Source organism: Miscanthus floridulus, chromosome 14 (assembly GCF_019320115.1).
Source record: "Miscanthus floridulus cultivar M001 chromosome 14, ASM1932011v1, whole genome shotgun sequence".
Lineage (NCBI taxonomy): Eukaryota > Viridiplantae > Streptophyta > Magnoliopsida > Poales > Poaceae > Miscanthus > Miscanthus floridulus.
Genome location: NC_089593.1, coordinates 28,782,023 through 28,799,658, shown reverse-complemented (window position 1 = coordinate 28,799,658; position 17,636 = coordinate 28,782,023). Strand labels below are relative to the sequence as shown.

The window sequence follows — 17,636 nt, the reverse complement described above, 5'->3', positions numbered from 1 at the left end:
TTTGACAATATAGTGGTAGTTTAAATTGAGCCAGAGGATTTAAGTTTAAATTGAAGAACAAGAAGGTGACTCTAACTCCAATGCCTCCAAGTCCACCTCCGGTTGCCGAAAAAGAATTGGTTTATGATATCAGTTGGCTTTCACTTGATCAAGTGGAAAGACCACCCATTGCAAATTATCCCATCAATGATCAGGATGCAGTTTGACAATCATATATTATTAAAGCCCATTCTAACTTTATGCACATGAATTCAAAAGTAGAAGAATCGCAAATAGGAGTCAACAATTCAATCTTATATGGTTTAAATTTATAAACATCCTTGGATTGAATATTTGTATCAAATTTCTTTCTGTGCTACTTATTTGCAAAGGAGAAAACTAAGAAACCTGCATTTGTTGAAGGTGGCCAGAGAAATAGAAATAAAAATGATGCACTTGATTTACATATGGGTGATGTAACAAGAGTTTACAATGCAGCTAAAGAAAGATACAACTTATTTATGGTTCCCCATGGAACAATTGATGATAAAAATTGTGAATGTGGATAGTGAGGAGGAACGTCTCTACAAGATCAGGTTGGTTTATTCACTTATATGTTAGAAGTTTCTTTCAAAGCAAGGATTGATATTTTCATGGGCATAATGAAATTGTGTAGCAACAAAGGGAACTTTATTGGACTTTTGAAGTGGCTTGCACTAAATAATGAAGAGGTGGAGAAGTTTATTTTGAAGAATGCTCTAAGTAATTACACATTGACTAGCCCAGATATACAAAAAGAAATTGTGCCACGGAGACTAGAGATCATTAAGGAAATTGATGAAGATCACTATACAATTTTAGCTAATGAGTCTAGTGATGCCTCTCATAAAGAAAAACTAGCCCTTTGCTCGCATTATGTTGATAAATTAGGAAGGCCATCCAATCGGGGTTTCTTGGAATTGTTCATGTACATGATACTACTTTTCCATCACTCAAGGAAGCAATGAAATCTTTAATTGTTAGCCATGGTTTGACTATAACTCAAATATGTGGTAAAGGCTATGATGGGGTTGGTAACATGAAATGAGGTATTGAGTGAATGAAAACATTGGCTACGAGCGACCTTCAGCTTATTATGTACACAGGTTTGCACATCAACTCCAACTAGTTCTTGTTGCTATTGCAAAGAGAAATAATGATTGTGTGTGATTTTGATCAAGTATCCCTCTTGCAATCTTGCTAAATATAGTTGGTGTTTCTTGTAAGTGTCATGACATGCTTTGACATCACCACTATGACAATGTCATGAAAACACTTGAATATTTTTTTTATGAAACAGGAGTGGAGAGTCCTTTACCGAAATCAATTTTATAGATATAAGTCGGTATAAAAGAAGAAAAAGAGGCAACTGTACAAAAGGCTAAAACAAAGAGAGCCAATCCTAAAAGATTTCTATGAGGACTTGCACCTAAGAATATTAAGACTAAGTTCCTCACAAAGGAGGGATTTCCAATGCCAAAGAGAAAAAAAGCACTTGAATGTGGTAGACTAGATCATGGAAATGGGTTAAATCAAGAGACAAGACTGCCTAGACCGGTGAGACTCGGTGGGGCTCTCATTGTAAAATTGTGGTCAATATGATTGCTATGTACCCAACAATTCGTGATATACTCGTAGCTCTTGGAGAAGACACTTCACAAAAGGGTGAATGGCAAAAAATACGTAATATGGTTGGAGTACTTGAGTCATTTGAATTATTTTTAGTGCTCATTTTAAGCTTGAGATTCTTGGACACACAAATGAATTTATTTGAGTGTTTGTAAAGAAGAGACCAATATATTCCATGCAATGTTACTTGTCGGTTTTGCAAAGAGTAAATGTACCAAATGAGGTTTGAAGCCTGGGTTTCATTTCTTTAAAGGGTTTCATTATTTTGAAACAAACATGCATGGCATTCAAGTTTTTGGGATGCAACATAATTATCTGAGGCATGGAAAATCAGCACAGTTGCTCAGAACCACACAAATGATAATGATAATCACTTTAGAATATCATAGTCATTAATAAAGTTAGTCAAAAGCTTGACAGTCGGTTTGATGAGGTAAATATAGACTTTTTTCTTGTATGGATGCTTTGAGTCTAGCCGATTTCTTTGCTTATTTTGACGCAAACAAGTCACAAAGACTTGTTGAATTCTACCCCAATGTTTTTTCAACCTTTGACTTGACTTGCAACTTGAAACCTATAACGATGACATGAGAAAAATGAAATGTTCAAAAGCCTAAACAATTAATCTTGTTGGCCTCTCAGCAAAACTTGTTGAGACAAAAGAGGGATAAAGTTTATTATTGGGTATATTTACTTATCAAATTAGTATTGCCTCTACCTATGGCTACCACAAGTGTTAAAAGAATATTTTCTGCAACGACTTTTAGACAGACAAGCCAATAATATATATGGTGTAGTACTATAATATATTGGTATACTTGTATATATGTTAGCATATATATGTCACTAATGAGCCGAGTCGAGCGAGCTATATCGAGCTATGAGCATTTCGTCCAAGCCTAGCTCGTGCCTTGTGACGGACAGACCGTTGGAGCGGACCGGATTAGGTCAACATGACCTGCCGAGGTTGAAGATCAGACACCGCAACCGTCACAAGCCCGATTGCCATCCGGCCATGCCATGCTTGGGCAAGACCAAATTCCCATGCCATGGTCCAGCTGCCAGGCCACGGGCGAACTTTTGGCCAACTATCGTCCTGTTCGGTTGGCTGATTCGTATCATTGCTGGTTCATTTATGTGAGAGAGAAGTACTGCTGGCTGGTTTAGATAAACAGTATTTTTGTGAGGGGGCTAGCCAGCCCAGCCCCAGCCAGCCAGCCCAGCGAACACGCTGTATACCCGTACCTTAGCGTGTGACGTGGTGGCATGGGGAATCAACAAGGTGGCTAGGATTAGAGTTCCAGAGAATATCCTTTTTACTTAGGTTAGAGGAGGTGCAACATTCTAGTGCTTAATATACACGTGCAACTATTCATCATGCTAAACTTGCTACGCTTCTTCTCTCGATCGGGCATTTTGCCCGTTTTTCATTAAGAGAAACTTGCTACGCTTTCAAGGGGAAAAAAGAATGTTTTGTTTTATATACACACACAGAGGAGGAAAAGTGTGGAAATATCTCTTGGGTGCAGCTATATGCGCATGCGTGGTTACTTTTATCTATTTATTATACTGTTCCTTATCAAATAGAACCCGATCAAAGTTTCCTTTCTCTTATTGAGTCCAAGGCCGATCATCATCAAATAAAGTTTTAACCGAGGGAGTGTTTAGTTCGCGAATTTTGGGAATTTAGCTACTATAGCACTTTCGTTTTTATTTAGTAATTAGTGTTCAATCATGAACTAATTAGGCTCAAAACGTTCGTCTCGCAATTTTCAACTAAACTGTGTAATTAATTTTTTTTTCGTCTACATTTAATGCTCTACGCACGTATCGTAAGATTCGATGTGATGACTACTGTAACACTTTTTGAGAAATTTTTTAAAACTAAACAAGCACCGAGAAGAAGAAAGACTTGCACGATCAAAGCGTTGAGCAGGCGCGCGCACCATCTATGTGATGAGATGAGATGCGATGTCACGTGGACCACGAAGAGGCCAGCAGCGAATAGGGCCCCTCTGTCCAGATATCCGCACGGTGAGCACATGTAGCACCTGATGTACGAGTTATTGTTCCCTGTACGAGTCTCTGTGAGCCCGGTGCGCAGGCAGGCGGCACTTGGCTTGTTGACACACGCACGCAAGACCTTCCCGTTCAAACCAATCTTTGAGTAAATTAAATGCTTTCCAGATTAAATTAAATTAGCTGCCAATGCAAAACAAAATGTTTTGCGTAAAAAAAAAACTTGGCCGTTATACTACGACTTTTGAGATATACCTCTAGTTTTTTTTAAGCGAGATCGAACCCCATCTCCATTGAGATCAACGGAAATACAATGTTATAGAGTATTACAGGAGGGAGATTAGACTGAAAAGAGAGCTTACTAAGTACGCCATACAAAAGGAGAGCGCCTGTCTCAGGCTGCTTACGAATAACGGAAAAAGAAACAGACATAGGCTAACATAAAAAGAGTTCAGACTCCATCCCATAGGCATCACCAGACCAATATGGTTCTCGACCACCCAGCAAAAGCATCAGAAACACGCAAAGCTGAACAGCGACACCATCAATCTTCGTGGCCAGGCCACCCCCTTGCTCATCTCCCAGCAAGTACTGTTTCCTCTTTACCGACTTCTAGTTCAGTAGCTTCAGCGCGATTCCCAACATCGTATTGGCGCCAGCTATCAGCATTTCCTTGTCTTCTCCCAGGAATAATCCTGCCCAGTAAATCATAAGCGAACACTATTGCGTGCCTTCCAAATTGTAACCGGATTCGTTATTTTTCCCCCCTTCAAAGCAAACACTATTGTGTGTCTTCCAAATGGCCTACACATAGCAGCAATGCATGGGTGTGGAACTTTTTACCATTAGGAAGCCATTTTTCGCACCAAGCCCAACATTATTGTTGTAGGTTTCCGGGAACATCATTTGCGCCAATAGCGTAGGGAATGATAGCCCAAACAGCTTTGGTTGAGCTGCATTGGAATAAATGATGTGATACATTCTCATCTAGATCACAGAAGTAACAAGTTGGACTCCCTATCCACTTCCTCCTGATCAAGTTATCCTTAGTCAGAATAGCAGTATTCATGATTAGCCACAGAATTTTTTTAATTTTGGCAGGGACCTTCTCTTTCCAAATTTTCTTGTGATATGAACCAGCATCATTTATAGTTAGAGCATTATAAACAGACTTAAGAGTGAACTGGCCTTTATTTCCAAATTTCCAAAGAACTACTCCCTCCATATCGGATTTAGAAGTCGTTTAGGACATGATTGTACTTACCAAGGAGTCATTAATTAAGGGGTATTTTCTCCTGTCTACCCCTATTAAATACGGCTGCGGGTGCATTCCATATGAAAAACAACCACAGTTCAAATGGCTAGCGCAGCGAGGCAAGTGTCCTGAGGTCCTGGGTTCGATGCCCTGGCGTGCGCATTTTTTTGCACGGATGCATCTACTAGCGGCGAGATTTTTGCACAGATGTTTTGCTGCGAATTTTGGATCATGGCCTACTCGTTTGGGCTCTGCTGCGAATTTTGGATCATGGCCTGCTCGTTTGGGCTCCCTGGAGCAAGATTTCTGCTCGTTTGGGCTCTTGGCGGCAGATTTTTGCACGGACGCATCTCCCTAGCGGCGCGATTTTTGTGCAGATGCTTGCATGCTGCCAATTTTGGATCTTCGTCTATGCATGCCGCTGCTGCGGCTGATGCTTGCATGCCGCAAATTTTGGATTTTGCGCGGCCGTGCGTGCGAGCGAGCAAGCAAGGAGAGAAGCGGAGGGGACCACGGCGTGATTTACTCTGGTAACTAAATAAATGAGCCCGTTAACGAAGGGTCAGGGGTATTCGCGTCCAAAACAAGGTTAGCGAAGGAAAACGACTTCCTTTGCGCAAATGACGCCGGTGCGTAGAACGACTACTTTTTCCGATACGGAGGGAGTATGTCCTTTTCATTACCAAGCTGAATATTAGAAACATCTCTCATAATAGTCTCCCAGCTAATTCTCAGATCATCTCTCAACCATCTGTAGATGTGATCATATTGGGATTAGCTTTTACTTGATGTACAGTTATATCAGGTTGTTCACAAAGTTTAAATAGACTTGGTAAGAGTATACAAAGGGGCTTACTATATAACCATGTGTCTACCCAGAAAAGAGTTTTCTTACCCATTTTTTTTGTCACAATCTTCCTTCCTTGAAGGTAAATGTCTTTGATCTTCAGCAAATCATACCAAACAGGTGAGTCAGATTGCCTGTGACTCACAGAGCAAATTGACTTATCCTTGAGATATTTGAACTTAATGATTTCCTGCCATAGGCCCTCTTCATTTTCTAACTTCCACCACCATTTACAGAGAAGACTGATATTCATTTTTTTCTGATATCCTTGATACCAAGTCCACCTTTCTTTCAATGCTTACAGATTCTAGTCCATTTAATCAAATGATATTTTCTCTTAGTACCACCCCCTTGCCAAAAGAAAGTCCTCCTAATTTTGTCCAAAGAATTAGTGGTGGATTTAGGCAGAAGGTAAATGGACATGTGATAGATAGGAGTGTTGTTTAAACTGGAGTTTATCAACTGTGTCCTACCAGCTATTGACATTGTTCTTCCTTTCCAAGCATCAAGCTTCTTAGCACTCTTTTGATATACCTCTAGGAGTAGATGTTTGGTCCTCTTCGCTTGTCTTATAATCCGTACTTTTTAGCTTGTTTTTTCAGCTGAAACAGTATTTTTCTCTCACAATAAATCAGCCAAACAGTGTTTCGGCTTGTTTTTTCAACGAAGTGAACGGAGCCAAAATAAAAAGAAATGCTATGGCCGGAATGCTAAGTTATGTTGTCAACCTTTTCGTATAATAAATATGGTAACGCAACCAAGTTTCTTTCTTCTTTATTTATGGCAGTACAAACAGCAGCCCGTTACACGAGGACAACAAAGGCTGGAGTTACTACTTACTGGAAGGGAAGTAAATACTCGTAAGTACAAGGACTGAAGGACAAGATTACCTGGCCGATAACCGTAGAAAAAAAGCGCACAGCCGCAGAAACAGGCAAACGGCAGCCCGTTACAGTTGACCAAGTCCACTGTCAAGTCAAGTTTATTTATAGGCAACGTATCAAGTGCAAACCAACCTCTCCGTGCAAACCGTGCAAACCAACTGCGGGGGAGAGGTGGGAGGGGGATTTGCAAAAGTGTGATTAACACACTTTTGTAAATCCCCCTCCCACCTCTCCCCTGCTTTTGCAAATTCCCCCTCCCACCTCTCCCCCACAGTTGATTTGCATGGAGAGATTGGTTTGCACTAGATATGTTCCCTTATTTATATCCTCTCATCGCCAACAAGCTCTCAGATAAAGTCCTTTGTCTTTGACTCGCTACAGCTAATACAACTTTAGTTCCAAATTACTACATCTCGTGTCTACTTCCATATATAACAAATGGTTAGTTCTACGTTGAGATATTCTGTGCGGGGATCTATGTATACATACGTGTGTGTGCGCGTGCGCGCAGACACTACTCCTACGTACATTCTTCGTGATCAATACTACATCTTCAATTGTTAAAGCCTCAAACTTTAATTACTTTTTTTAATTATAAATCCCTGGCGATGTAGAGACAGCATGCAACTTCATTCGATCTTAAATTTAAGTCTTTTATAGTCCATGTATAACTTCATCCAATCTTAAGCTTTTTTTATATATACAAAGCAATTCGGAGCTGCAGATTTTTGAGGGCTGGTGATGCCACTATGTCAATTGTGACCAGCGGACACGTGCCCGGTCCCAGTGGTTGGATGCTTCATGTTCATGGTTGGTTATTACTTGGGTGATGGTTGATTCCAACTCATTCTATAGACATAACTGGAAACTGATGACCATACCGTGGTATGGTGTGGCATGCGGCATGCCCACCTGGCCAAACCCCCCTAAGAAAAGAATCCTCTAATCAAATCCTGAAAAAACAAAAACAATCTGCCGCCATACATACATGCATGCCAATTCCGGGCATGTTTGCTTAAACTTATCAACCGGCTTATCAGATAGAATCTACAGTATTTTTCTTTCATAACAAAACAGCCTCAGTCGGCTTATTAGCCGGCTTTAATAACAGCACATGAGGAAATAAATAATAAGGCCATGAGAAACCAGGCTGGGAACACGCAGGCTGGCTGGCCTACAGAACACATGTGCATTGCTGACTGAACATGCCGTTCTAGCCGCCCATGGATACACTCTCTCAGTTTAGTGGAGCACGTGAGGTGCATAACTGCATACATAACCTAACCGCCTCGGCAAGAGCAATTCGGTTTGAGTTCTACTACTCGCCATAAGAGATTCCAATTCCAATCCAGCGAAAAACAAAGAAAGATTCAGGCAACAGTAGACTACTATATACAGTATGCCATGCCGCCAGGATGCAAATGGATACAGATGATGATGATACTTTTCACTTCCAGAAGCCAAGTTGGGCCCCAAGACAGAAAAAGCTCTGGCTCTCCTGGCTCCTGCATGTAGAAGAATTCGCAGGGCACCACCCCTCGTCTCCTTCTCGTGCAAGCTCCCAACAATCTTCACCATTGCATTGGACCACAGGTTCTCGTCACATTGATTTTTATTAAACACGCGAGCAGTACTCATTCAGTGCAGTACTCATTCAACTCCCACAGCCCACAGCAGATATATGTGTATATATATATACCATCAGGCTTCAGCTCCACACGGAGACACCGAACTGAAGAATGTTTTTCTTACACCTCTAGCCAGAGACCTAAACAATTTGCAGACCATACAGATCAGCCAGCCTTCGTCAGGGGAGTCTGGCACAACAGCTATATCATATACCATCACACAGCACAAACAAGCACATACCCATGCGCGCATTCAGTTGACGAGTTGCAAGAATCGAACCCCACTCAACTTTTTTTTTAATGAAAGGCCACTCAGCTAGTACTACCTAAGGATCTCACGAACGACCGCCGCCACCACACCTGGAAGGCTCTGATCAGGTCGGGGCATTCCCGGCCTTGGCCGCTGAACGCCTCGAACCACTCCAAGAACAGCGCCTGCTGCTGCTTCAATGTGAGCGTCAGCAGCGCTTGCCCGATTCCTTCCTCTAGGGCCGTCATGTTGAGGCCCTTCGGGTATCTCCGGAGCCAACCGAAATCTACCAGCATTGGCCTGAACCAGGCCTGGAAGACGCCGAACCTTCTGTCTCCGGTGCAGTGGAGCTTGCCGCTCCCCATGGCGATGAACACCGTGGCCGAAATCCGGCTGAGCTCGTGGCGTACCATCGGTGACACCCGTTCGTGCATGCTGCTGAGGGTCTTTTGGTTGGCCCATACGTCGACGAATTCCTCTCCCATTTGCCTGTCTATTAGAATCTGCAGCAGCCAGTTGATGTCCTCGACTAGCTTGTAGATTCTCGAAAGTGGTCCTTTCCCAACTGACGATAGTGATGTTTGATCAGCATGGGCCAACTCCGAAGATTCTTCGAATAATCCCACCAGAGAGTTCAGGCAAGAATGGCAGATACAGTAAATGCACCTGCTGTCCAGCTCTTTGTCACCCTTTATGTAGACAGATGATTTTGATAAGATCCCATTGACTAAATTCCGCAGCTCTTTCCGAGCATTATTGTTGGTCCCCTTTGTGATGGAATCAGCTAGTTCAACTACCAGTTCTGCAGACGAGGCAGGTCTCTCTGGCTGTAACCTTGCCAGCAAATCACTGAAAGCTGCCTTGTATGAAGAATGCTGGTACATCAGTTTCTTAATTGTCTCCTCTTCAGATTCATTCCACGGAACAGCATCCAGATACGTTAGGCAGTTGTTAACTCCTCTGTCAAACATAAGTGACAAGGCTACCTGAGAAATTTGTTCAGGCATTAAGTGAAATGTGTTGAGAATAAAGTTAGCATAAATCGATACACATTTTCAGAAAAATTAACAGACATATAAAAAGGGTAAAGTGAATGCGATAATGACACAAACTTCTCTTTTATAGAAGTACACATCAAAGAATCTGCATTGACTTTAGTCTACATTTCCTGATTTCCAATCAGATAAAGTGGGTCATTATCCCTCTCAAAGATCATATGGACATGTTAAAGTCGATTTATGAGCAGCATGATTGCTGTTGCAAGCCAACGGCATGATATGTAGCTTTTCACAGCAATACTTCTGAGTATACTGTTGCCATCATACATTAGTGAAGATTATGAGCGTGTCAGGTTCGAGCCCTCGCCTAGGGAGCTCCACCAGGCAGCCGCACCTGACCCTATGCATTCAAAATAAATCGGCTGGCGTTGATTTCTGGACCAGGCATGTTTTCTAGGGAAGGAACCAAACATGCCCTACACCTACAAGCATGAGGCAGACAGGTTCCTTTTGTTACATGGAAGCACCGAATTTTACACTTAAGAACTGTAGCTTGAAATAGCAAATTGTCTTCTCTCTTATTGAAATGATATGCAACCCTCTTGCGTGTTTGAGAAAAAAATAGTGAATTGTCTTCTCTCTTAATGAAATGATACACTACCCTCTTGCGTGTTTGAGAAAAATAAATAGCAAATTGTACCAGATTGAAAAATAGGACTTGCTAAAGTTGCTATTATCTTGTCTTTGATTGGTGAAACTACCAAACCCAAGGAAATAGTTGTACAGTCATATATCCCTCAAAAGGCAAAAGCATAAATAGGTGGGCATGTGTCTAGAAAAGGTGTACAAATCAGTGAACAAACTGATGGGATTTCTTAGAAAGTGACGAAGTCAATTTCTAACAACAAATTCGATATTTAGTTCTTGTGTTCTTAGGGACAGGTCATATAAGGTATTGATTATCAAATCAGATTGCTCTTAGAATGAAGCAGTCATTTCAATTGCAATTTTAACAGTTCACTGAACACAAGTGCGTCTGTATTAAAATTAAGACAGGAATGGAAGATGATGGAAACTTAGTCAATTCAGCAGGCTACATTAAATCAACACAATAGTTACGAGTTTGCTTAACGTATATAATTTCCTAAGTGTACAAAATTAAACCCGGCACCTAGTGCAAATGGAAGCAAGGGTGTAATTCCCTCAAACTTGCTTCGATTTACAGTTCCCTCAAAGATACTTTCCAGAGTGAAGAGCAAAATACTTATCTTATTGCACAGCCTCAGTTAACTGACGGTCAACCTTCTGTACCATTTCAGGCAACAACCAAATTAACTAATACTCCTAGATAAGAGTCTAAGAAGCATAATTAAGAGCTTTAATTTGTCAAATAAGAGGAGCATTTCTCCCGGATGGTCTGCATTTATTCTCAATAACTCAAAGAGTACCATGTTCTAGTACATGGGACGTCCATAAAATATTATAAAAGTTTAGCAAGATCCCTTTTCTCACCACATTAATGATATTAGTTCTGCATCTACAATGAAAGAGATTCGCTTCAATATAGCAAACAGCAAACACTGAAAAGTGCACAATCAACAGCGCTAGTCACATATAACAAAATTCAAAGATGCAGTATACATCTATAGGTGTAAAGGCAAGTACAAGAAATTTTGAACTTTAAGATTCTAAAACTGATAAGATGGAAGAAAGATAAAATTTTACACAAGAAAAATGGCATGAAAACAGACTGGAATTTTTGCAGCAAGAAAAAAAGAGTCACAATAATTCAAAATAATTAAAACATAAACGCTTTAATGTTTGTAAATTGAAGATGTTCCCAATGAGGAAAGTCAGGCAAAATACCAGAGCCAAAATAATTTCAGCACCCGTGCTTTTATGTATAATGTACCCATTTAATCATCACAAGAGGCACTCAGCAAAATATGATGTAATGATGACCCAACAACGTGGTCCCATAACCAAATTTGCAAACACCCGGAATGCTATCCCCCCCAAATTCAAGGATACCAAACTGGTATTTCTCTACTATGCCAATCTCCAACAAGGCAATAACCAAACCTCTCTAACATCTATACTATAGTATAAAAGACGTGCAATCTGAGAACTCCGATCGCTCTCACAAACCACTGTTACCGGCACAGTTAACGTGAAACTTTGCGCTACAGTAACGGGTTTTATGCACAGTAACGGGTCACAATATAAACAGTACGGGTATGATATGAACAGTTCTCCGACCCATTAAGGAACAGTACACCTTTTCGTTTTTTTTGTTTTTTTTTTCCCAACACAGCGGAACAGTACAACTTTTCGTTTTTTTTGTGTTTTTTTCCCCAACACAGCACAAACCTTTTTCCCCCAATATTTTTCGTTTTTTTTGTGTTTTTTTTTTCCCCAACACAGCACAAACCTTTTTCCCCCAATATTACCCGCGCAACGCGCGGGCTCACCTGCTAGTTAATAATATTTACCAGATTCTAAAATTAGCACTCTCCGGTCTCCACTACACTAGAATACCACCACAGTAAAAGTTAAGATGTGCAATTCATGAATGCAATACAATATATAATAACCATAAGCAACAACTGTAAATATAAAGATTGAAATTTGGCCACAAATCAACAAACAGTAGCAGCGTGACAACAGAGAGCTCACCTCGAGCACGTCGATGGCTCGCGCGACACCACCACGTGCGAGCCGCCTCATCGCAGCGGCCTCGTCTTCATCTTCCAGCATCATGTCCACCGCCTCCCTGAAGGCGTCCACCTCCACCATTCCTTCCACCGTCAACTCGCCACCTCGTTGCCCAAGAATCTTCCCCACCACCTTGCTCTCCCTGCGCACCCTCTCCAACTCATCCACCTCCAAGATCACGCCTTTCTCGACCATCCTCAGCTTCAGAATCGCCCTCGGCTTCTCCACAGCGGCCGCCGGCGGCGGGGGCGGAGCCAGCAGGGCAGGAGGCGGGCATTCGGTGACGGACGACAGCCGCGCGGAAACAGACGACGAACCCGCGGCGCCAGGCAAGGTCGGGTCGTCGATGGGGGATACGCGTCCCGGGGAGCGGATGCGGCGGGAGAGCGGCGGCGGCTTGGCTCGCGGCGGCGCGGGGAGGGGGCCCGGGCTCCGGCCGGCGGCGGTGGCAGCGGCCGTGGAGGGGTCAAGGACGAAGGAGCAGCACCAGGGCTGGCGTGGCGGGGGCGCCTTGCGGCGACTCCGGCGGCGTTGCGCCGCCGCCGCCGTCGACGCGCTCGTCGTCGTCGGCATCGGGTTGGCGTATCAGTTGGAGGAGGCGGAATGGGAGCACGTTATGTAGGTGCGAGCTACTCTAGCTCGGAGGAGTTTTTGTTTACGTGGCAGTTTTTGCTAGGTGGCATCGCTAAGTGCACCCAAATGTTTGAGTACATGCTTGTGAATGATGATGATTGCAATTGTTTCTATGTTGGAATTGTACTATATTCTTGTGTTGGACTTATCATTGTCCAAATTGTAACAAATATTTAGTTTATTGTTCATCGCCATAGAAAATATTAGTTGCAAATAAAAGCTATGTTTATGAGAGATGTTTACAACTATAGAATCTGGTGGTTGTAGTTGTAGTTAGTGGATTTTTTGGAGAGAGAGAGAGAGAGAGTGGAAAAAGGCATGTTTCTCATTGTTTCGAATATAAAGAAATATAAACTACTACCTCTTTTATATTTTAGTGTCCTTATAAGCTAGTAATCCAAATGTATCCAATATGTCACAGAGCTAGCTACATCTTAGAATTTATATACACTGGTGCTTTATTTCTTGAGCAATAACTTATGCTCAATTGTGTGGGATATCGGAGCTTCTAATTAAGTTTAGATGAGGCAACTGGATACGTCATTAGTAAATTATCTTGCCTCGATTACATATCCCCCATCCCGGGGCTAGGGTTACGCTAAATACTAGTTTTATACCTTTCTTGTCGTTGGTTCCAAGTACAGTGTTACATTTTAAAACTAAATAAATGTTATCAAAATCATTAATTGTGCATGAATTTTTTACTCTTGAACGTGTATGGTTTTGGTAGCAAATAATAAACAGAAGTGATGTTTATGAGGAACAAGGTATAGATACCCTCAAGGAAATCACGACGCATGGGAGTATGTAACTAATTAACTGAATCTTGCAACTTAGATTCTACCTCCTGGTGGTTATATATTGATAACTTCTAGAACAAGACGCTAGCTAGCATATTAACACTTGCATTGTTATACTAAGTAGATAAACCCGGTGTTACTGTTGCACGTACAGTAGGTCAATCCCTTGCTATGTTTTTTCAGTTTTTTAAAAAGTATTCTAGTTTTACTATGAAGGTAGTTGACAATGTTTTGGATATTATAATAGTTACACTGTTTTGGTAGCAATGCTATTTTCCCAAGACCAGATCACCAAATCATCCAGCTCAACTATGGCCGGGTTGCAAGCATCCTGGCATAAAATTTAATAGTACTACTACGTACCTGAGAAAAAGCAAAGCCACCTCATGAGTGAAATATGGTAGTAGAATCATACGCTAATGAAACGACGATGCAATAACTGCATTAAACAAACAAGAAATTTTAATATGAACTTGTGTCCTCAACCTAATCGGCGTGCATGATACTTCGATTTCGTCAACCATGTTGAATCCTTGGACGATTTATGTGTTATCCATGGAGCAGCTTCTCTAATATAGCTGAAGTCATTTTAGAAAACATTTGGCAAAGAAAACTCAAATAACAGTTCTATAATAATTTGTATTACATTTGTGAGGAGGAGCCTAGAAAAGCCACATTTCTGTGGCTCTAGCTCCTCTATACAAAGATGGTTTTGGCTCCTCCGGGCACATTGCAAGGAGCCTGTTTTAGATACCCGTTTGGTAGAGATCTTTACAAAGAACCGCAAGAAGCTGGAACTGAAGCCCTGCTAAACGAGGTCTTAATTTGTTTCCTCACAGGCAAGTGATATAAACTGTCAAAACGATTTTCATCCTATTCGCTTGAGCTACTTTTTAGCCATGGAACAGTATTTTTCTCTCACAACATTTCAGCATAAGCATCAACATAAGTCAAATTTCAGCATAACAGGGTGTTTATTTTTTATGAGAGATTTTATAGCAGCGACCCCCCAAGTGCCCAAACTTTCCGCTGTGGAGAGAGTCACAAAAGATTTCAATTACAAGAATCAACTAAAAAATCTCATATATATATATATATATATATATATATATATATATATATATATATATATATATATATATATATATATATATATATATATATATATATAGCCTATGGTAGCCAATGAAATTAAAGGATCTGTCGGTACGGGACCTACGGGATACCGTGCAAGGAAGGGAGAAGATCTAGTCTAACTAGGATTCCTCCCATATAATCTTAGTAGTAGTATTATTCTGTAATCCTTCTAGGATTCTCTCATTGTAAACCGACTAGGATCCTGACCTCCTGACTATATAAAGGAGGGCAGGGTTCCTAGAGACGGGACTTTTAGATAACGCAACACAACAGTTTACAATCAATCCAACGCAAAGGCTAACGCTGACTGGACGTAGAGCTATTACTCGATCACAGTCGATGGCCCGAACTAGGATAAATCGACTGTCTCTTGCGTTTACCGTCGAGTTCTGCATACGCTGAAACCCGAACATACTGCCCCGGGTACCCCCGTGGCAGGCTATCGGTGGTGAAACATCGACAGCTGGCGCGCCAGGATCAACCTTCATCTTCGGTTCATGGATCTGCGAGGCAGGTGACAATTGCAAGCTCCAAAGCCGTCTCCTCGAAAATTCGGATCACCATGAAGACCATTCTATTTCGGTGACTACGACAGATCAACTTGCTGGAAGATTCGTGCAGCTCGCGATGTCCGATCCAACTCAGATTTCGCGGCTTCACGCATCCGATTCAAACTCAGGCTCCGCTTCCGAGACAGAGTCTTATCCGAGTTCTTTCGGAAAACCGAGTTCTTTTTCCAATAAGGCTCCTGAAAGCTCTAGTTTGGTTTTGGTGAATTGATGAAACTCTAAGTGCTAACCTAGTTTATCAAGTGATCATGAAATAGGTAGCACACTTCAAGTGGAGAAGCTAATGAAGATCATAGCATGACAATGGTGATGGGATGGTGATGATCAAGGGCTTAAACTTGAAAAGAAGAAAGAGAAAAACAAAAAGCTCAAGGCAAAGGTATAATTTGTAGGAGCTATTTTGTTTTAGTGATCAGGACACTTAGAAAGTGTGATCATATTTAGGTTTGATAGCCGTACTATTAAGAGGGGTAAAACTCGTATCGGAATGCGGTTATCAAAGTGCCACTAGATGCTCCAACTCATTGCATATGCATTTAGGATCTAGTGGAGTGCTAACAACCTTGAAAATGTTTGTGAAAATATGCTAACACATGTGCACAAGGTGATACACTTGGTGGTTAGCATATTTGAGCAAGGGAGAAGAAGACAGAGGAGAAGCCAGCGTCGATCAAGTGACCGAACGCTGGATCTGAATGCACGGGACGCTGACTGCCTGTGTCCGGTCACGCTGACTTGGCGGTACAGTAGCTAGGGTATATCACTAGACGTTGAGCTGTGTCCGGTCAAGGTGGACCGGACGCGTCTGGACGAAGAAAAACAGATTTAGACCCTTACTGTACTCGACCGGACGCTGAGGCTCCAACGTCCGGTCAGTTTTGTCGGAGCGTCCGATCAGCACTTAGCCATTGTGATCTGACGATTCAGTTTTAACTCAGAGTGACATGTGGCATAAATCAGTGGACCGGACGCTGAGTCTAGGGTTTGGTCAGTATGACCGGAGCGCCCGGTCAGAGCGCAGTGTCCCCAGTGAAGGGGTACAATGGCTCTATTTCATGGGGGCTTCTATTTAAGCCCCATGGCCGGCTATGGCTCACATCTTTGGCCATTTTCATTGACATAGCAACCTTGTGAGCCTAGCCAAAGTCCTCCCACTCATCTCCATCATTTATTCATCATCATAGTGAGATTGGGAGTGATCCAAGTGCATTTGCTTGAGTGATTGCATCTAGAGGCACTTGGTGTTCGTGTTTCGCTGCGGATTTCGCTTGTTACTCTTGGTGGTTGCCGCCACCTAGACGGCTTGGAGCAGCGAGGATCGTTGAGCGGAGGGTGGTGATTGTCTCCGGCTCCGATCGTGGTGATTGTGAGGGGTTCTTGATATTTCCCCGGTGGAGAGCCAAAAGGTACTCTAGTGGATTGCTCGTGGCTTGTGTGATCCTCATCTTGTGTTGGTTGTGCGGCACCCTATTGAGGGTTTGGCATGTGAAGCCAATTAGCGCGTGAACCTCCAAGTGAGTGAATCACCACAACGAGGACTAGCTTGCCGACAAGCAAGTGAACCTCGGTAAAAATCATTGTATTCATCATTGATTCCGAGGTGATTGGTCTTTATTGTTATTTATCTTTATGATTGATTGGTTCTTTCATCTACATGGAGGTATAACCTTCTTGATCACTCTCTTTACTTTACCGCAAACTAGTTGACAAGCTCTTTAGTGTAGCTAGTTGTGAGAGCTTGCTTGGTTGGTTGGTGTGGCTCTTTAGTTAGCCTTTGAGAGCACACTAACATAGAATAGTGTCATAACTTTTGTGTGAATAGACACTATTTAAACTAGAATTGTAGTAGGTGGCTTGTATTTTGAGTAGGCTAGCACAACACTTGCTTCACCTCATAATTGTCTAACCTTTTGTTAAGTGTTGTTGTAGAAAATTTTTATTAGGCTATTCACCCCTCTCTAGCCATTAGGACCTTTTAAGTGGTATCAGAGCCGAGGTCGCCGTGATTTAAGGCTTAACAACCTTCGGTGTAAAAATGGCTCAAATCAACAACACCAAAAAGGCACCCCAATTTGATGGCACAAATTATCCATATTGGAAGTCAAAGATGACCACACATATCAAGTCAATCAATAGAAAGGTGTGGAAGGTGGTAGAAACCAAAATTGAGATTGGTGATCCAGAGAATCCTACCATGGCCGAAGAAGTACTTCTCCAAAACAATGACATTGCTCTAAGTGTTATTCATGATGCA

General features: G+C 42.0%; 1 protein-coding gene across 1 annotated transcript; it reads right to left on the bottom strand.

The window, feature by feature from the left end:
* Positions 1 to 8,384: 8,384 nt before the first annotated feature.
* On the bottom strand, positions 8,385 to 12,816 carry LOC136502703 (BTB/POZ domain-containing protein At2g13690-like). Its single transcript, XM_066497942.1, has 2 exons — positions 12,205 to 12,816; positions 8,385 to 9,516 (listed from the first exon to the last, which is right to left on the bottom strand). The coding sequence occupies exons 1-2, from the start codon at positions 12,814 to 12,816 to the stop codon at positions 8,593 to 8,595; spliced, it is 1,536 nt and encodes a 511-aa protein (XP_066354039.1). The 3' UTR covers positions 8,385 to 8,592.
* Between the last annotated feature and the right edge of the window lie 4,820 nt (positions 12,817 to 17,636).

Coding starts and splice junctions, on each gene's coding strand:
- LOC136502703 (XM_066497942.1), bottom strand. CDS start 12,816: ATGCCGACGACGACGAGCGCGTCGACGGCGGCGGCGGCGCAACGCCGC. Junction 9,517..12,204: donor GAGCCATCGACGTGCTCGAG/GTGAGCTCTCTG, acceptor CAAATTTCTCAG/GTAGCCTTGTCACTTATGTT.